The sequence below is a fragment of the Sinocyclocheilus rhinocerous genome, unplaced genomic scaffold (genome assembly GCF_001515625.1).
Source record: "Sinocyclocheilus rhinocerous isolate Xijiao unplaced genomic scaffold, SAMN03320098_v1.1 scaffold30, whole genome shotgun sequence".
Classification (NCBI taxonomy): Eukaryota; Metazoa; Chordata; class Actinopteri; order Cypriniformes; family Cyprinidae; genus Sinocyclocheilus; species Sinocyclocheilus rhinocerous.
In genome coordinates this window covers 576,657-597,445 of record NW_015657838.1, presented here as the reverse complement: position 1 = coordinate 597,445, position 20,789 = coordinate 576,657, and the positions used below count along the sequence as shown (strand labels likewise).

General features: G+C 35.5%; 2 protein-coding genes across 6 annotated transcripts in view; both read right to left on the bottom strand.

The window, feature by feature from the left end:
- LOC107721561 (solute carrier family 23 member 3-like) overlaps positions 1-5,378 on the bottom strand; it is a 9,027-nt gene extending 3,649 nt beyond the window's left edge. The window contains 7 exon segments of the mRNA XM_016529647.1: positions 1,733-1,839; positions 1,939-2,088; positions 2,090-2,165; positions 4,427-4,576; positions 4,709-4,779; positions 4,873-5,009; positions 5,241-5,378. Coding sequence (XP_016385133.1) covers positions 1,733-1,839; positions 1,939-2,088; positions 2,090-2,165; positions 4,427-4,576; positions 4,709-4,779; positions 4,873-5,009; positions 5,241-5,378 — 829 coding nt within the window.
- Positions 1-20,568, bottom strand: part of LOC107721593 (myc box-dependent-interacting protein 1-like) — a 29,607-nt gene extending 9,039 nt beyond the window's left edge. Inside the window, exons 1-21 of one of the 5 annotated variants that reach the window (XR_001637720.1) lie at positions 20,314-20,568; positions 18,594-18,674; positions 18,399-18,453; positions 18,204-18,298; positions 16,780-16,875; positions 16,590-16,697; positions 16,395-16,487; positions 15,579-15,664; positions 14,865-14,940; positions 13,862-13,917; positions 13,612-13,656; positions 13,052-13,124; positions 12,765-12,887; positions 11,598-11,675; positions 11,179-11,196; positions 10,467-10,700; positions 10,107-10,154; positions 9,253-9,315; positions 9,057-9,158; positions 7,622-8,970; positions 1,571-1,577 (exon numbers count right to left, since the gene is read on the bottom strand). Coding sequence is in view for 4 of the 5 variants with exons in the window: in XM_016529688.1 (XP_016385174.1) it covers positions 8,869-8,970; positions 9,057-9,158; positions 9,253-9,315; positions 10,107-10,154; positions 10,467-10,700; positions 11,179-11,196; positions 11,598-11,675; positions 12,765-12,887; positions 13,052-13,124; positions 13,612-13,656; positions 13,862-13,917; positions 14,865-14,940; positions 15,579-15,664; positions 16,395-16,487; positions 16,590-16,697; positions 16,780-16,875; positions 18,204-18,298; positions 18,399-18,453; positions 18,594-18,674; positions 20,314-20,400 (1,719 nt within the window). In the remaining variant the exon portion in view is untranslated. Of the gene's footprint in view, positions 1-1,570; positions 1,578-6,394; positions 8,971-9,056; positions 9,159-9,252; positions 9,316-10,106; positions 10,155-10,466; positions 10,701-11,178; positions 11,197-11,597; positions 11,676-12,764; positions 12,888-13,051; positions 13,125-13,611; positions 13,657-13,861; positions 13,918-14,864; positions 14,941-15,578; positions 15,665-16,394; positions 16,488-16,589; positions 16,698-16,779; positions 16,876-18,203; positions 18,299-18,398; positions 18,454-18,593; positions 18,675-20,313 lie in introns of those variants that run through there. The other 4 variants (XM_016529688.1, XM_016529691.1, XM_016529689.1 and 1 more) reach the window with 4 other exon arrangements.
- Between the last annotated feature and the right edge of the window lie 221 nt (positions 20,569-20,789).

Below are 20,789 nucleotides of genomic sequence, written 5' to 3'. Positions count from 1 at the left end.
TTTAATTTATGAAACTATCAGTATACCTATAAGTGCACTTTTAGTATAGTTGCAGTACAAGCTAAAAATATTGTTGTAAACTAGTTGTGTACTTAAAGTTTACTACTGTTATACTTAAAGTATACTTAAAAGTATACTTTTATATACTAGAAAGTGGGCCAATTTAGTCCCAAGGAGTATTGAAATAGTACACTTACAAGTATACTACTAGTACACTGATATGTGTATACTTGCTACATAAAGTATACTTAAAAATATAGGTTGGGTATAAGGGTATAGGTTGACCTGATGAAACCTAAAGGATTTGTGTATACAGTTAAGAAAGACAGAGAGATATAGAGGTATAGTATGAGCTACGAAGATGGAAAGTACACTGCCCCTCAAAAGTTCGGATTAATTAATTTAATGTTTTGAAAAAAGTTTCTTATTCTCACCAAGGCTGCATTTGCTTGATTAAAAATACAGTAAATATTGTGAAATATTATTATAAATACTGTTTTATATTTAAATATATATTTTAAAATGTAATTTTCAGCATCATTACTCCAGTCTTCAGTGTCAATGATCCTTCAGAAATCATTCTAATATGCTGATTTGCTGCTTTTTTTTTTTTTTGATGAACAGATAATCCAAAAGACCAGCATTTATTTGAAATAGAGATCTTTTGTAACAGTATAAATGTCTTTACTCTCACTTTTAATCAATTTAATGCATCCTTGCTGAATAAAAGTGTTATTTATGTTTTAAAATCTTACTTAAACCCAAACATTTGACCACAAAAATATGAAGCAGCTCAACTGCTTTCAGCATTGATAATAATAAGAAATGCTTCTTGAGCAGCAAATCAGCACGTTAGAAATAATTATGAAGGATCATGTGACACTGAAGACTGGAGTAATGACTGCTGAAAATTCAGCTTTGTTATCACAGGAATAAATCACAGGAATAAATGACATTTTAAAATATGAAATAGAAAACAAAACTTACAAATCGTAATAATATTTTACAATATTGATTTTACTGTACAATATTACTGCTTTTACTGTACTTTTTGATCAAATAAATGCAGCCTTGGTGAGTGTAAGATGCTTCTTTTATTAAAAAAATATATATATTCCAAACTTGACCAGTAGTGAATTATAAAATGAAGAGAAAAAGTCAAATGTAAAAATATAAAATGATGATCACCATGGACGGCCAGAGGAACTGAGCAGAGTATCTGAGCTAACTGAGGAGACACACCCAGAATTAACAACAACACCCCAGCGAGCTGCACTGTGCTCCGGGACCCAGACGAGAGAAGAAGAAACATCATGAAGACATGTTGCAATAAATATCATAAAAGTTAAATCTAGACTAATAATAAGAAATGCTTCTTGAGCAGCAAATCAGCACGTTAGAAATAATTATGAAGGATCATGTGACACTGAAGACTGGAGTAATGACTGCTGAAAATTCAGCTTTGTTATCACAGGAATAAATCACAGGAATAAATGACATTTTAAAATATGAAATAGAAAACAAAACTTACAAATCGTAATAATATTTTACAATATTGATTTTACTGTACAATATTACTGCTTTTACTGTACTTTTTGATCAAATAAATGCAGCCTTGGTGAGTGTAAGATGCTTCTTTTATTAAAAAAAAATATATATTCCAAACTTGACCAGTAGTGAATTATAAAATGAAGAGAAAAAGTCAAATGTAAAAATATAAAATGATGATCACCATGGACGGCCAGAGGAACTGAGCAGAGTATCTGAGCTAACTGAGGAGACACACCCAGAATTAACAACAACACCCCAGCGAGCTGCACTGTGCTCCGGGACCCAGACGAGAGAAGAAGAAACATCATGAAGACATGTTGCAATAAATATCATAAAAGTTAAATCTAGGCAAAGCTAACAGTCACCGCATCAGTACAGTCTCTTACCTGGCTGAGCCCAATAACACATGCATTAGGCACACTGCTGCACAGTCCTACTGGTGCCCCCATCAGGCCAGAGAGCACACTTCCCAGTCCATCCAAACACAGGCCCCTGTTACAGGCATGTGCTGGGGGCACAGGAGCCTTCAGGAGCCTACACAGCCGGAGAGCTAATGCTGGCAGACAGGCCTCCTGCTGCAATGCTTTTTCCAGACAGCAGGGGGAGTGCTGGGGCTGAGAGTACACAAGAAACATAATGCTTAACAAAAACATGTGGAAAGTTACATTTTGGACACACAACTCCACAGCTAATACCTACAAGGCAACTAAAACTGAAAAATCTTTCACATTACCAGGAAGCACCCCATGTTACAATCACAGATAGAAGTACCTACACAGGACGAACACAAAGAGCAGAAACAATATATCTGTTATCGAGTGTGGACCTAAAAAAAAGACCTGCATACAGTGACCCAACAAGTGCATAAATGTCAATGCACCTGTGTTATTTTATGTACATACAAAAACAGATTAAAAGTGATTGCAATAATGGCCTAGAAAAGTTTTAAAAAAAGCATTTATTTGCAGATGCCACATAGTTTTATTTTATACCGAATGCAATATTTATACACTTCTTCACATCTTCAATGTTATTTGATAAAAAAAAAATAAAGACAATAATATTATAAAATATTATTACGATTTAAAATCAGTTTTCTATTTGAATATATATTTAGTATGTAATTTATTCCTGTGATGTAAAGCTTTTCAGTATCATTACTCCAGTCTTCAGTGTCACGTGATCCTTAAATGTCTTCACTGTCACTTTTGATCAATATAACGCACCCTTGTTGAAAAACTATACATTTCTTAAAAAAGAAATCTTACTGACCCAAAACTTTAGAAGGGTAGTGTAAATCTAATTTGAAATATATTCCAGCAACCATGAATCTAGGTTCATGTACATTTCTACATATACGTTGTAACATGTATATTTATAAATTAACATAAATAAATGCTTTAAAAAATACATCAAATTGGATATTGTAATTCATACATTTTTAGCTGCACACAAACACCCCCACATCAAAACATTTACACAGCCTTAGATGGATGAGAATAATAACTAGACAGTCAGGCACTGTCTACTTCCACACAGCAGAGAAAAACCAATAAGGATTTCCCAAAAGCAAGATTCCAATACGAGCTTACGATCATTCATAAAAAGCTTTAAACTGTTTCCCATAACCTTGGACAACATTCAACCTCATATTAAATTAAGAACATTTTAGCCAAAGATCGCTGTAACACAAGGCATATCTTCGTTGGGAAACTTTGCCCAGATCAATGATATAATCTTCTTACAGGCAAAACACTGATCTAATGTACTGCAGGTTAAAAGCTGTAAAAGAGCTCGACTACCAGTGCAACACAGGAAATCCCATAAAGCATGACTGAAGGTGTCTGTGTTAGACTAGTTTTGGAAGTGAAAGTAAACTTCTTTTTTGTGCAAAGTCCATCAAAATGTTTGCTCAAAAACAAAACAAATAAATAAATCATTGTTATTTTACTATCCTTTTTGATGATATTTTAAATTTTATTTAAAACAGTAATACCATGGAATATTTTTACTGTTACAATACTGTTACAATAACTGTTTTCTGTTTTAATATATTTTTAAAATGTAATTTTTTCCTGTGATGGCAAAGCTGAATTTTCAGCAGTCATTACTCCAGTCTTCAGTGTCACATGATCCTTCAGAAATCATTCTAATATGCTGATTTGGTGTTCAAGAAACATTTCTATTAATTTTAGTTTAATTTATATACCATTATATTTTTTGTTAATATTTTGAATTAAATTAAATTTTTTTATATTTTGTGTTTTCACTTTAATTTTAGTTAAAGTTTTAGTAATATTTGGTGTGTTATGTCATTTTTATTATTTCATTTGTGTATAGTTTTTATTCAATTTTATTCATTTGTTTAATAGTTTAGTTTATTTAGTTTTAGTTATTTTAGTTCTTCAATGAAAATTAACAATTTTGCCTTGGCAACTAGCTGACATATAATAAATTATTTTATTTCAGTTAACATTTATTTTATTTCAAGTAATACATTTTTTAGTTACCTTTTAAAACCCTGAAATAAATAAATAAATAAATAAACTAATTAATTAAGAAATATTGTACTTCAGTTCAAATGTATTTTAATTCAAGTAACAGAAATGTTTAAATGGTTTTAGCTATCAATAAATAAATACATATTTTATTCCAGTTAACACTTATTTTGTCAAGAAACAGAAATGTTTTAAATTGTATTAGTTATCTATAATAACCCTGACAAATTAATGAATAAATAAATATTTTATTCCAGTTAACATTTATTTTATTTCAAGTAACAGAAATGTTTTAAATTTAGTTATCTATAATAACAGTTACAAACAAACAAACAAACTTTGGCTACGCCTTTTTGGTAAGTGGGATCTGACGTTACTATGCGCTACTGTAGAACAATGTGACAATGGAGGGTGGTCTGAATGTTCAGCACCACGGACAGCACTGTGCTCTACCTCTCTTAATGGGTGTGCTGGGGCCACAGGCTCCTCTGGTTCAGTGCACTGCCCCCTGCAGGCCACAGCAGTCCCTAACACACAATACAATTTGCACCAATGACTTTTTTTTTTCTTTAGATGGGTTTCATTTGGGTTTGTTAGTATGCTTAATTGGGTAGATAATTAGATTGTCTTTGGCTTCACTTTAATTCTGCCATTCTCACCTGACTGAGCAGAAAGCAGGGCCAAGGCAGGGATCAGAAAGTCCAAAGATGGAGCCAGGATCAATGGCAAACTAAACAGAAGAAACATTGGACTTAACTCTATAGATGCTTTAGTACAACTATATCAGCTTCCATGGAAAGCAACAGGGTAAATGTAATCTTACCGTGATCCAATCCAGCTCTGCAGTAGTGTCGATACACCTGAGTAAAAGAGCACATAGGCCACTGTTCTCTCTTTGTCTACGTCCTGAATGAGTGTATCCACAACCAGCACACACAGAGAGTACAGTACCAACACATGCTGCATGGAGACAGAGAACAAAACAGACTTTTACTTTTTCTGTTGTTGTGTTCAATGTTTAATCTGAGAACTTTACGTTTATGTACTTCATTATGACTCATTATGAAATATGAAAGTATATTCTTAAGTAACAAAAAGAGTTAAAGTGCACGCTTTTATTGTATTCTACTGTGTCATATGACTTCATTAACTTGTAAAAGAGATAAGAAATATAAATAAATAAATACTTACTTGGAGTGCAAGGGCAATATTCAGCAACAATGAAGGACTGCAGTTCACATATAGGCTCTCTATTCTTCCAGGCCTTTCTGGGTCCAAAGTTTTCTCGTTACATGTTAACAGTTTCTTACATCTATCAGTCTTTACCATTTTATGCTCCTTTTTCTTTGTCTTTCCTTAAAATACTGTTTGTGCTGTCACTCTTTTTAGTGTTAGCTAAATTATTTATTTCTCTCTCTCTGTTTCCTCCTCATACTATGGCCTTTGACTCAGTTATGCAACATGCAATTTTTTTCATCAACATTACTCCTTTTAATCATTATCTTCCCACTGACTTTAAATAACAGTGGATTACTGCAACAGCTTTGCTTGGGAAGCTGATATGACTTGTGGAGAAATCAGTGATTTTGATTGCCACTGTAAGTCTACTGTTAAACTCACCCCTTTGAAAAGGAAGTGTGCTTAATTGTATTAAATGTGCAATTGCAGTGTACTTCAAATCTTAAACGCACTCTTTAAAAAAATCTGTGCTAATATAGTAATTAAATAAAATGCCACTTAAGTGTACTTAAAGTGTCAGACTTTTGGACCTGTTAATTATCGTTTGTCAAAGACGTACACTTATTGTAATGTGTTGACTAACATAATAAAGCGCATGTAAAGAATCATAATTTTAACTGTAATGTGTAATACAATATTACATTTAAAATTAATATATTTTAAATTTACTGAATTGCAACTTCATTACAAATGGGTAATTACAAATATTTTTGTATTTATATATGACAACATTTTCAGTAGAAATGACATTAAGTACTGTATATTTTAATTTCGGCAGTACACTTTAACCATATTTCAAAGACAATGACCTATAAAAGTATTTAATATATAACACAATCAATTTAATTTCATTAACACAATCACAATTAATGCAATTACATTCAGTTTGCAATTGAATATATTCTTTAAAAGTACATTATTTCTGTAATACTCGATTTTGTGTACATGCATGTAAGATTTTATGTATGTATAGTGTAAAGTAAGTTTCAAATGTTAAGTTGCACATTCAGAAAAAATGTTTAAATTCAGTTTACTGAAACAAAATAAAATATATATTTTTTGCAGCATAGTGTACTTGAATGTGGACAATTTGTGGACCCAAAAGATGAAATATGACAGGACTTTATTAGCATTGGTGAGTCAGCAGGATACAGGACTGTAGAATGACTACACTCATGGCTTATAGTAGTGTAAAGTGGCCCTGGTTTCCCAGGCCACCTCAGCAAGAAAACATCAAGTCACTACACACAGACACACTGCTCATGGATTTAAGCATGCACCTTTCACATTCACACTAATTACAGGTATAGATATGCTTAAGAGAATTTGTATTGTTAGTGACAAAACTCAACAAAACTACACAATGATCACGGCTACATATGCAACAACACAACAACACTAGCAAATATCGTAACTGCGCTCAAATACATGAAGAGGAAGCGTTTGTCCACCCACGAGGACTTTCGATTTAATTAAGAGCTTGCGCGAGAGGTCATTAAAGATGCATTGGCAGCTTAAATAACTCAGTGATCAGTCTCTATACAGATCACATTGATTTCTCAGTACAGGATACAAAAACCAAGAACGCAAACACACACACACTTGCTTCAAAACTGGTGAAGCGTGGCAAGAACTCCCTCCAAGCTTGGGTCACATGACACGTCTAGTTAGCGAGAGATCAGGGGTAGCAAGCAAACCAAACAAAAAGCAAGTGAAGTTCTCATTCAGCACAACAGATGACTGGAGAATCAATATCAGTGTGAGTTCAGTCCTTATAAAAGCTCATATCCTCACTAAACCTGCTTTGCTCTTGCTGCTATGATGGTACATTTTGATCCAAACATGAAAAGACAAGAGTAGCTATACATCAGACCGCAGTTAAAAGCCAGTGTTCATGGCACATAGATAGAATCATTTTAACTCTCATTTGTCTCACAATGTACAAAAATAAAACTATAATTACAGTGTAAGAGGACTGAATTCGTATTATGCATATTCTGAGTCACTTTTGAATGTTGTACTGGATTAAAACTCACACAAGCGAGCGTTAATATCCACTTTCAAATCACAAAATGCCAATATCCAATATTTCCGACATGTCTATGAATACAGTTCATAAAGAAATAAAAATCTATGCAGAGATTATTGCATTTCATGTTAATTAAGAAGGACAGCAATTCTCCTTCACTGAGTAAAACTGTATTTTACTTAATGACCGAGACAAGTACGTGTACATGACTCCATTTACAGAGTGAATTACAATATTAATTACATATTAAAATCTGAAATGGCTTCATCAAAAAGAAAGAAAACAAATTGGTAGACAGTAATACTGTGTAAAGCTAAGGGTGAAAGACAGCACACAGGTTCATATAAATATAACCTGAGCAAGAGTCTGGGGTTAAATATGTCAGCCTCATTAGTGTCAACAATAACTGCATATGGAACGAGTGCATATGTTTTTTGTTTGTAAATGAGAAGCATAAAATACTCCTTTAACGATATTAGTCGGTTTTATTTTGAACTTTTTCGTTTGTTCCTGATTTAAACATGCAGAAATGGTGCTGGTAGATGTTTGACTTTGAGCAGTCAAACTCCATTTGCATGAAGGAGCGCTCAGCTGTTAAACTGTAGGATTATGTAACTGAAGGCTGGAATACTCTACACAACTGTTGTACAGATTCTTGCCCCGATTTGGAGGAGTCGGCACTAGTTGCTGAAAGTCAGAGCCAGTCTGCAGATTTCGGGTAGTAGGAGTTGACAGATTTTACAGAAAAACAAATAAGAGTATAATGGGCACATACTCTGTTGTTTTAGTTTCAGCCTGTGATTCCATCCATTTAGAGGATATTAAACGTTTGATATTTTGAGCCGATTTTAGAACATGGATTGTTTTCATTTGTCATGCGTCTCCTAGAAACAATGAGTTTGTTGTCTTTGGAATAACTTGAAAGTCTGACAGTGTGTGATTCTCAGTCATTCAGTGTTTGATGCCCAGTTTTTCCTCTGTAACCATTCACAAAGTCTGCAAGTGTATAATGCCTAGTGTTTTAAAATCTGTTCAGCTTTTAAGTCGTGTAGTGTATTCCAGCATTGAGAGAGGAATATTATTCACTTTTTTAAAAAGAAATACTGTTTGCTTCCGACTGTGACATAACTATATAGATCATGCAGCTCAAGTAGTGCTCACTATTAAGACTATAGAGACTTGTGAGCTCATTTGGGATATGACTTTAAAACATTTCCACACAAAATGGGACATGGTTAAGAGTAGCTAGTCTAAAAACATTTACAGCAAGGACTTACTCTGGGTATGTTACTAGTTAACAGAATATCATTTATTTTGTCAAAGGTTGATCCAATCTTCTTATACTTGCACCATGACAAATATGAGTCACAGTGAGGACACCCAAAACAATGCAAATACTGACCTGTCAACAACTTTCACAAACATAACCAGCAGATTGCCTGTGGCTGTGCATGTGTTGGTCTAGTACAGTGTTTCTTGTCTGCTTTATTAAGGGAAGCAATAAAGAGTTATATAGAAGGGTTAACAACAGATCAAGCGGATCACAGGCTCTCACATCCTCTGGGTGAAGTTTTCAGGAAAGACTCCTTTTTTCCCTTGATCTTTATGCTGAATCCAGTCGGACTCTCTGACTCCCATCAGCCACCCTTCATCCTGTAAGCACAGAAACTCCGTTAGGTGATCCTAACACCAAGATCTCTTGGGTAAGAACTGGTCGAAACAATCGACTATCGACTAACCTGCTCTTCTGGGTTTCCATAGCTCATTACCAGCACCACATCTCCTGCCTTCAACTCTAACTCATCGGAGTCAGTAGCATTGTAGTCATGCATTGTTTTCACCTATATTCACACAAATACATGTCTCACTTCTTCTGCTTCAAATTGTGATTAAAAGACCAATGATAGTTAAATTAAACCATCATTTTTAACTTACTTTAAACAGGAAGGATTCTGGCATCTCTACACTCTCTGTGCTCTCAGTGCATTCCTGTGCAGTCTGGATTAAGCAATAAATGTAAATACAACAACAGACATAAACGTTATACGTTTTAATGTATTATATGAATAATTAGCATCAAAGCATTGAAGGTTCTCCACTTAGTGCCTGGCAAGCTAATGCTACCCTTTCAAATCTTAAAGGCTGATGAGGGAGTCTGCAGCTGCTCCTTCAGTCCACCAGAGGGAGTGATAATCACCTGATTTTCAGCATACACTACCATTCAAAATACTTTTTAATATTTTTGAAACAAGGGTCCCCAAGGCTGCATTTATTTGATCAAAAACACAGTAAAAACAGTACTATTGTGAACTATTATTACAATTTAAAATAACTGTTTTCTATTTTAATATTTATTTCTGTGATGACAAAGAAGAATTTTCAGCTCCAGTCTTCAGAAATGATGATCACGATCCTTCAGAAATCATTCTATTATACTGATCTGCTGTTCAAGAAACATGTCTTATTATTATCATTGTTGAAAACTGTGATAGATTTGCTTTTCCAAATTCGATTCTTTGATTATCAGAAACTTCGATAGAACAGTATCGGAAAAAGAAAGCGTTTACAACATTCAGTGTCTTAACTGTCACTTTTGATCAGCTTAATGCGTCTTTGCTGAACAAAATTATATTTCTTTAAAAAAATAATAAAATTAATTTTTTGAACGGTAGTATATGTTGATGCAAAGTTTGAGTCACCTATAGACTTCCTGTATGTCCTTTAGGCTCTTGCTTTGGGTTTGATTATCAGATTTTCACTTTTGGATCATATGCTATGCCATCACTTACTTCAGTTTCAGCTACCGCCTCTTCTGTAACAGCTGCCTTTTCTGTGGCCTGCAAAAGGGAAAGACCGGGAGATAAAGGAGAGCCAATACAGATTGAGGAATCAAAGGTAGAAATACCAAGAGAGAGCCAAGAATTGAAAGAGAGAACAAAAAGATGCAAATTACACAGCTATCCTCATAACATAGCAAGTCCAGCTGTTGCTGTTACTACTTCTACAACTACTGCTACTAGCACTTCTACCAGCATTCTCCCAATTGCCATGCTAAGCATCTTTTCGCTCCCATCCAGAGGTTCCTACAGGAGCACGACCTCAATATAGCACAGCTCAGCTCCTGTCAGCTTGCTCTATGAGATTTGTACCTGAGCCCCATCATCGTCACACCCCTGGGCCTGCTGGGTAGAATCATTGACATTCCCCTGCACAGGCTGAGAGCCATCATCATCCCAGCTGGGGAATGCGGCCGGAGCACGCACAGGTTGGCTACCGTCATCATCCCAGGTAGCCTGGGTACCATCATCACCCCAGCCAGAGTGCACAGGCTGGGTATCATCATCGTCCCATGTCTGAGGCACCTCAGCTTCATTCTGTGATTGCTACATGTGCCAGGGAGGTGGGTAGGTATGGTGGAATGGTGGGGAAGGGGGCATGTGGGAGCCGGAGAAAAGCATGACCAGGGATCATTCAGAGTGGAGAAAGAATGAGAAGCCAGAGAGAGTGTGAAACACAGATGAGCATTTCTGCAGCTGAACACAATACTGGAGGTCATCTAGCCTCTACGGAATGACGTGGGACGTGCAACATAAATATCGTGGACAGTTACTAAAGCAGGACAGACAGACATTTACAATCTTTATGCAGGAAAGCTTTGCAGTGAAAAGAAATTTAATGGAATAGCTTTTTTGCAACTGTTTGACAAGGGCAGAATGAGTTCCCTAACCATTAAATATATTGAATGATATTAGCCAAATTATTCAAAATAGTGTAGGAAAGGTTGTGTAGTGTAGTGTAAAAGGAAAGGTTATGTATGCTGATATACATTGCAACTTTGAGCAAACATAAAAGCACACTCACCTCCCATGAATCCCAAGTCTGTCAAAATGCACAAAAACAAAGCAAAATGAGTGACTGGACAAAACAGATTTGTCAAATTGATTAAGAGGCATTTACACTGATGTTACATTGCATGAATATATTTTGAATATGTTATAATGCATAAATTAAACATTCAAGTGTTGTAGTCCTCAAGTCTGGACAAGACCAAACTCAGACTCAAGTCCATCTCAAGGCTGAATCTCTGACCAAATTCTCAGGAGCATTTGAACATGGCATAGACTCAATATACTCAATATATTCAATACTCAATATGGTCTTGGACTCGGACTTGAGTCTATGCTTGCCTGGACTCATGTACTACAACACTGCTATAAGCAAAATTGAATAAAAGTTTAATTAAAACTATGAAATACTTAGTTCTTCTAATTCTGACAGACCTGTGCGGCTGGTGTGGTGGCAGCCTGAAGTGAGTCCAGATCCATATCCAGCAGATTAGCAGTGGCTGGAGCATCATACTGACAAAAAGAAGAAAATATACTTTTTTCATTTTTGGTTTTATAACTCCAGTGAGCATTTCACATCATCAAGTGACTGATTTTACTTGTCGTGGGCAGAAAGATTACAGCACACAAACAGAGCTCCTCACATGGAGCATCTTTACTAAAGGTTTGATCACATTAGCGAAATTCCAGTGAAATTTTGCAGGAAAAAAGCTCCATTGTAACTTTTAAACTGAGAAGATTTCTGTTGGTCAATGTGCAGGGAATTCGTTTTACTGACTTCAGCCCGTTGCTAAATCTGAGTGGGGAAATCTTCAAAATTCCAGATTACGTGGATTCCTATTGATATGACTGGATTTTACCCATGAAAATTTGCAGAACAACAGTATATGTGACCGCACCTTAACAGTTGATTACAATAGTTTTACACTAGCATACTGCTAGGGTAACAACTTTCTAAGTACTGCTTAAAATATTATTGATGATTACTGATGTAATGTAAAAATTTATCTATCACGCAAAACATTTTTATGGTTGTCATTCAGAATTGAATTAAGAATGCCTTTTTTAAATTTTGAATCCTGAATTTGAAAAGTAGCCAAAAAGAAGAACTGTAATTTGAATTTAAGGAAGTAGAATTCAAATGGATTTAAAAAGAAAGAAATTTATATTCTATGTGAAGTGTTGTTTTTACTTTTCAGTATTAATTACTACCTGCAATAATTATTACATGCAACATTTCCATTCCATCCATAGAAATGTAATTCATATTTAATAAATGAACTTTCAATTTTACAATTTACCCTAAAGTCTTCAAAGTGGAGCCAAACAACAAGCGGGCTTAAAAGATGGAAACTTTTAAAAGAACACCTGATAAGTCGCCTGCTGTTGCCCATTTTCTTCATACCAATAACATGTATTGAATTTTAATTCAGTAACCCCCTCATTCCAACTTAGATACAACATCCTGCTATTCAAATTCCAACTTGTGAAGTGGCAGGGAGTCAGTTTTCAAACTGTGTATTTTAGCCAACGCTGGTGTATTTATAAGTAGCATCTTCATTCCTGAAGACGAGGGATACAGGAGAAGAAAGTACTGCTGACCTGTGTTGGCGAAGTGACACTGATGTTTGGAGTGGCAGCCTCACCAAACAGATTGATAATGTTCTCCTGCTTCATATCCTTTGATGGAGTAACTTTAGGAGGTGGAGGAACCGCAGGCTTTAACTGGAAACACACATAAATATGAACTGGGGTTTCATATTTCAGAGAAATCACTGCAATATTGAGAAATCATGGCAATTACTAATTTTTGCTCAGCTTTTTTTTTCTCAAGACGCAGGGCTGTGTTATTGTCCATGGCAAATACATGTTGATTTCTAAATGCATACCTTGGACGGAGATTTGGGAATGGCTGGCGGTCCTCCTGGGCTCAACGTGTGATTGGCATCTTGTGTTCTGTCACTGGAGCATAAAGTACAGATGATGATATACAGTACCATGGCTATGAAGAGCCCCTCTGTGTCATGCTTTGATTAGGCTCAACCCAAGCACCAATACTTCACACTGCAAGCCTTAGTCTTAGATGACCAGTGTGACCAAAAGCCTATCTAGGATACTTACAAGCCAGAACTGACATACTGTAACTAGTAGGACAGTATCAAACTTAACAGTTATTCATGCAGACACAGTTACTTCCAGTGCAAAATCGTTCTGCTCATGCAGTGAACTCAAACGCACTGTGAAGCCATCATCTAAAACACACAATTTTAGAATGCAAAAATTATTGCTGGAAATTATTACTGCATAGCAACTACAGTTTCAGTGCTGCAGACGGACTGCACAAGACAAACCATTGTCTAGTTGGGCAGCACTTGAGGGCACGCAAAAAGCTTTAGTACAGAATGCAGAGACACACGCGCACACAGCACTGTAGGGCTACCGCGGTTACCTCTTCTGGGCTGTTGATGTCCTCACCCCTTGGCTACCTGTTTTTCTGTGAGAGTGGTGTTGGGGTTTGTTCATTTACTTAATTGTATAAACTGTATGTAATTATACCAATACTAATTATTGCCATATGCACAATTTAGACACCATTTTGAGGCAGAATGGATAAAAATGAACCAGCATGGTACAATAATACAATTCAGTACTTATAAATGAAACACTATGTATGTATGCTGCTTATAAATTTGACTAACCTGGACATATCTTGATTTTCTAATTTCTCCAGCGTATCATTCAGATTCTGATTAATCTGTAAGAGAAAGGTTACAGAAAGAGAGCTGGGTAGTAACTGATTACGTCATCTGGATTACGTAATCAGATTGAAAAAATTAAGTACTTGTTATTAGATTTAAATACATTTTAAAATACTTGTAATCAGACTACAGTTACTTTTTTATTGATTGCATGATTACATAGTATTCACACAATAGCAGTAAATTGTTCAGAATTTATTGATTCTCCATAATTCTTCTTTTTCATCTTTTAAATGTTCCTTTCTAAAATAGCCTACTGCTTATATACATTCAGAAAGTCTTCCAGTTTTGTGAACATTCACACAAAGACCAGTCATTAGTCAGGTGATTATCTGATGTACTCAGTAGGTTAACCATGCAATTCTGTCTTTCAAACACATTCAAATGTACAAATTCTCATTATTTCTTATTTACATGTAATGCAAGGATTCCCAAACTTCTGAAAATCTTTCATCTAATATATTTACTTGCAGTACCACTGAGATTTTAAAATAAATATTTTAATAATTAAGTATCACATTTACATATTCACCATTCTCTGACCTTGGCTAATGGTCACATGACATGCAGGTAAACAAATAAAATATTTCTTTTTTTTTTTTAGTAAGTGTTTTATTTTGATTGATTTTATTTAAAAATTATTTATTTTAATTTTACATTTTTAGAATTGTATTACTATGGTACAAGATTATCCTATTCAAATCAATGTGATAAACAAGTTAGGTCAAAAGTAATCAAAAAATAGTCTGATTCTATTACCTAAAATGTGTACTGTAATGGATTATGTTACTAACTACAATTTGTCATATATATATATATATATATATATATTGTATATACACATACATTCACCAGAATATTTACTTCTAATTAAATTACAACTTATATACAAAACATAACCATAAAGTTCTGTCAGTTGATGGTGTTGTGCTGGAGTCCTTACTTTTCCCATTTCTCTGTGAAACTTCTCCTCCAGACCAGCCATACTCTGGAATGTATTCACATAAAAGCCAACACGACTGGAAGAGAGCAAACACAATCTTAGCCCTCCATAAGATGACAACAGATCTCAGTCTAAGATGGTACACCCATGGACCATTTATGACCCATCTGGTGCATATTGCACACAAAAATGGCAAGAGTCATGAATCAGATTCTCAGGCTTCTACATAATTTCTGAGAATCAGGGTGTACAGGTACTGTATTTTACAAAGTGGCAAATACAGAGGCTCATGGCACTGAATCTGTGAAATAGACTTTTGTTTGAGGCACCTGCTCTTAGCAATTAAACTGCATATTTATTATTTAAAAGCAGATGCATTTTCCACTAATGTCTTTGATGTTGTCTGTAAAACAGAGACTGTTGTGCAATAATTTGATTGTATTACTGCATTGTTAAACACCAGTCTATTATTATTGTTGATTTTACATTTATCCGCCCATACATTTCACATAAAGAAAATGAACGGTTACAGGTTGTTTTACATGACAGTCAGAGTCAAGTTCTTCCTGTCTAAGTATATATAGCCAATTTTTTTTGCCAGAGTAAGCTAGCAGTCAAATGTCTGTTATTTATTTACTTGTTTATATAAAAAAACATCTGTGAGAGTAAACACAGAGAAGATCAGTGAAAGTAAGACAGTAAATAAATCCAGACCTGTTCCACAGAGATGGCAGTTCCTCCTGCAAATCTATATTAATCTCCTCAAACACTTTCTGCGCCCTCTCCAGCTCTTCCTCTGCCTATAAACATAAAATTACATTATCACATGACATGGAGTTCAATAATCTCATTCACCCACGAGACGAAACTCAAACGGGTTTGGAACAACTCGAGGGTACATAAATGATGACCGAATTCTGGTGAACTATCGCTTTAAAGCAGCACTATGTAACTTTTGGCGCTCTAGCGGTTAATAAACAGAACTGCACACATCCCGCGGAAGAACATTCCAACCGGAGCTACTTCTCTAAGTTTATGTCTATGGCGATTCACGCAGGTATGTGTTACTCCGCAGCGGTGACGACCCGACCAGGCTACAATAATGCAACGCAACGCGTGAAAAGACAGTATAAGTCATTATAATCTGTAATTATGTCCCCACTGGATGCAACAAATGCCTCGTTTGTAATGGGTTTTAATGTTTTTGCCTCGTCGCTCCGGCCGGACACGGCATCAACAGTATGTGAGGGGCGTAACATTTCCGTCTCAGGCTTGAGGTATTCGGCCAATCACAACGCATTGGATAGCTGGCCAATCACAGCACACCTCGCTTTTCAGAACGATGAGCTTTGTAAAAATCGACGCGTTTCAGAAGGCGGGGCATACAGGAGAAACAATAATGTACAGTATGTGGAAAATAATGTGTTTTTTTAACTTTAAACCGCATAAACACATTTCATTACACCAAATACACAAAATAATGTTCTTTTTAGCAGTATCATATGACCCCTTTAAGTTATAGTGTGTCACCTGACTCCTGGTGAGGTTGGTTTGAGCCACGTTATGGGCAGACAGGATCCCCTGTGCCCAGCCTGGGGCGGCCCTCTCCAGCAGGGAAGCTGGCTACATAGAGGAAAAAAAAAATAATAATACATGAAACATAAATCTTCCTCAATATGAACTGATTGTAGAAACATTAAAACAACATCAAAACTAAGGCTGTACCTTGGTGATCTTGATCCCCTCCTTTTTCTTGCCTTTGTTTACCGCAGCATAGTTGTGTCTTGCACTGTCATAGTCCACCAGCTTCCTGTCACGCTTTGCAATACGGACCTGGAAAGAATTATACAGACATTCAACAGAAAATCACAGCATGATATGCTAAACTTACAGCATCGTCATGGGATCTTAGTACTTTGATGTCAGGAAACTGGCCCAGGTAAGTGTCCATGGATATAAGCGCATGATCCACAAGTTTCTGATGGAAGTCTGTCCAAAGGATGTCTGAATCCTGTTATACACACACAACAATAGATACAAAAAAATCAGGATGGTGCAAAACCATCTTAAATACATTAAATACACATCCACACACATTCACAGAGACATGTACTGTATCTATAGGGACAACTACAGAGCAGCTGGATCCTTAAGAGTTGTAAAAATATTTAGGCTAATTCTAGTGTCACTTCTTGTGTGGTTAAATAATACTTTCTTGTGGTTACTGCTGAAAAACCATATAGCATTTACATGTTTATAAACTAGCTATGAGAATAAACAATGAGTCAAAAACTAAATTATAATCAAAACCCCTTGCATTACCTCCCATCTGTTTCCTCACTCCTAACATTCCTTTCAAAGAAAGCAGAAATCAAGTAAAAATGGTGGACACGTAGAATGGACACACATACACTACTGTTCAAATGCTTGGGGTCAGTAAGATATTTTAAAAAAAGGAAAAGGAAATGAATACTTTTATTCAGCTAGGACACATTAAATTGATCAAAAGTGAGAGTAAAGAACCCTGAAAAAAATGTATCACTATTTCCACAAAACTTTTAAGCAGTACAACTGGTTTTAACATTGATAACAAGAAATGTTTCAGCAAATTAGCATATTATAATGATTTCTAATCACCTGAATCACTTAAGTCTGGAGTAATGGCTGCTAAAATTAAGCCTTGCCTTCACAGAAATAAATTACATTTTAATATATATTTAAAGAGAAAATAGTTCAGGTTTTTTTTTATTGTAATAATATTTCACAATATTATTGTTTTCTGTATTTTTAATCATTTACATACAGCCTTGGCGAGCATAAGAGACTTCTTTCAAAACATTAAAAAAATCTTACCAATCCCAAACTTTTAACGGTAGTGTAATATGTAATAAAAGCATGGTGAAATGACAGATGGGTGTGAATTAAAAACAATAAAATGGAAAGGAGAAAAGCTGTAGGGGATACCTTGTGCCATATCTGCCCTCAATTAAAGTGTTCAAGGAATTTTATGTCATTCTTGATCATCTGGTTTACTCTTTACTTAAAAAAAAAACCCATGAAATTGCTTGGTGAGTGCAAGTTTCTGTCCTGTGTTGAAATTATTTCCTTTTGAAATATAAAACTGAGGCGAGACACAAATAGTCATTTGGCAAAGATCTGCTACTTGCTAGTCAGCTGTAAATGATATTGGAGAAAAATATTTTTGTCTGAATGTATACTTTATAAATTCAGACAAAAACAACACATTTTCTCATATGAAAAAGGGGGTTCAATTTACTCTTGAATTACTGTGAGAGTCTAAAACACATTTTACTGACATTGACTTAAGTATAAAATAACCTCAAAGAGAGAGTCCACATCCTTTCTGCCATACCAGTCAGACTCATACATGTCATCCAGGCACTCGTACAGATGTTTAGAAGACTCATGCATGGCTGGGGGAAACCACGAGAAAGAGATCAGCAAGGCTAAGAAAACAACATATTTAATTCATGCTGCATTTAGGTGTGTAAATTTGTCAATCGATAATCTCACCTTTCACAGCAGACAAATAGGCCCGAAGGTCTTTCTGCAGTTTGGTACCCTCAACCTATGTGAGCACATGACACAAAATTGAAACAGAGAGTCATAGACCAAGAGGATAAAACCAGAACAGATTCCCGATGCTTACACTGTTTCAGATGAACATTTGAAAAAATAATGAGTTCGGAAAAAAAAAAAAAAACTTACCAGCTGTTTGTTGAAGTTGATCACACCCTCTTCGAATGCCAGATCTTTAGTCTCGTCTGCCTTGCCAAGCTTTTGAAGAACCTGAGAGAAGATGGTTGCATTATTGACCACATTACTTATATATTTAAAAAACAATTATAGTGGTTTGTTACATTTCCAGTTTTGGTAGTTGTGTACTTCATGTTACTGAAATACTAAATGAACAAGAAAGTGTTGTTCTTCAATGTGCAATGACAAACCAGAACTTTTATACAGAGAGAGCGTCCTTGCATCGATGAGAACGCCATAGGTTAAACCTGGATATCTGCATTATCCTGTAAATGTGTGTCTACAACATAAAAGACCGCTGCTCCTTAGAAAACAACAGCACAAGATTCAAATCAACCTCCTGTAGCTGCACAGATGACCATAGAGACAATCTAAGTGGGACTATATTTATTAAATGCTGTACAGATATTATTGATAAATTGTCAATGCCGTATCTATTGCTCAAAAACCATGAAATCTCTCATTTCCATAGCCTTATTCAGTGACAGCTGGTGTTGAGAACCCAAACATCGTTCTAAAGGAAACACACAATCAATAGTCAGAAAAGCCAGATGGTGTCATTTAATCCCACTGGTAACATTTATGACCACAATTTACTTTTTAGTTTGAAGAGTCTAAAAAAGCTGTTGGTGAATTGTACATAAAGTTGTCAAAAGTCAGGCTGCAGCAATTAAAAGAGATGAAGGATGATGGGCAGCAGTGAGCGATGCAGCTGCTCATTTACTGTGGTGAAGGGAAGTCTTACTCATTTCCGAGAATCGGTTCTTTAGAACAATTCGTTCGAAGAACCGGTTAAAACAACGTAATTGCGTCATCATGTGGCTCCTGCCATTCCAACGTGATGTTCTAAAATATTCCAATATGCACGCTCATATTTATGTTTATTACATTAATAATTGCTTTAGTTTATTGTAATTCCTCAGTTTAGTTTGTAGTAGCCATTACTAAACTTATAAAAAAAACTTCCAACTTATACTAGGCTATTCTACCTATATACTTTTCAACTCGATTCTAAACGTATTAAAATACTAAAAATCACGTACATCACACAGTTCTCGTGTGACAAATCGGATATGCATGATAGTGGCGGTTCTCGGGTTAATGAATGAGTGAGCCGATGACTCGTGATCAGATTCGTGAACGAATCGTTTGGACTTGATTTTTTTTAACAGATTCATTAAAAAAAGATCCTATTCAAAAGAACGATTCGTTTACGAATCCGGACATCGCCACCGCGCTCATCTACTGGAAGAGTACAGGTTAATGCAATGGTTCAAAGGCAATAAATGGGTTGATTCAAGCGTGAAACACACAGAGAGCCGATCGTCGTGGTTTTAAAGCGAACGCACAAATCTAGTGTTACAGGTGCAGCTTTCTACTTGTTTCCATAGCAGCCCCACTGCAATGAAATAAACAGCGAGCTTGCGTCTTCAGAATTGTCTTATCCATAACTTTCTTAAAACATCTGCAAATATAGGGGAAGCAAATGCATGTATTTTAGTATTTGCTAGTCTGTATGTGGATGAGTCTCGGCTCTGATACGTTCCGCGTTTTTATACATCACGATAGAAGACGCGACACTGTTTAATTGAGATGTACGGTAGATAACACTGAAATCAGTTTTGAGAGGGATAACGTAATTGATGTATATTGGATTATTAAAGTGTCTTACCTTTTCCTGAGCCCTGGTAATTTTTTTCTGTACATTGCTTGCTATTTTTCCTGCGGAGACCCCTTTCCCCATCGGTAATTCAGCCATTTTTATCCGGATTGTGTTATTTGCCAGTAACGCGTCAAATGAGCATTTGTTACAATATATAATTCAGTACAATAAGTAGTTTTTCGCTCAATGCAGGTGCATTAAATTCTAGGCCTTATAATAACACTCGCCCCTGGAATAGAATAAACCTGCACAAGCGCACACGATACAGATGGTCGTTCACCAATGACAATAGCGCAGTCTTAAAGAGACAGTAAACTATTTTTCATTTCACACCAACGAGGCCGCAACCCATTATTTTAGGCCTGTTGTCGAATTTTACAGTGAAATGTGTAATAGAAATATACTTGTTATATTGTAATACAATACGTTGTATTGACCACCTGAATTACTGAAATGGATTCAAAACTACTACTTCAAGCTATGCC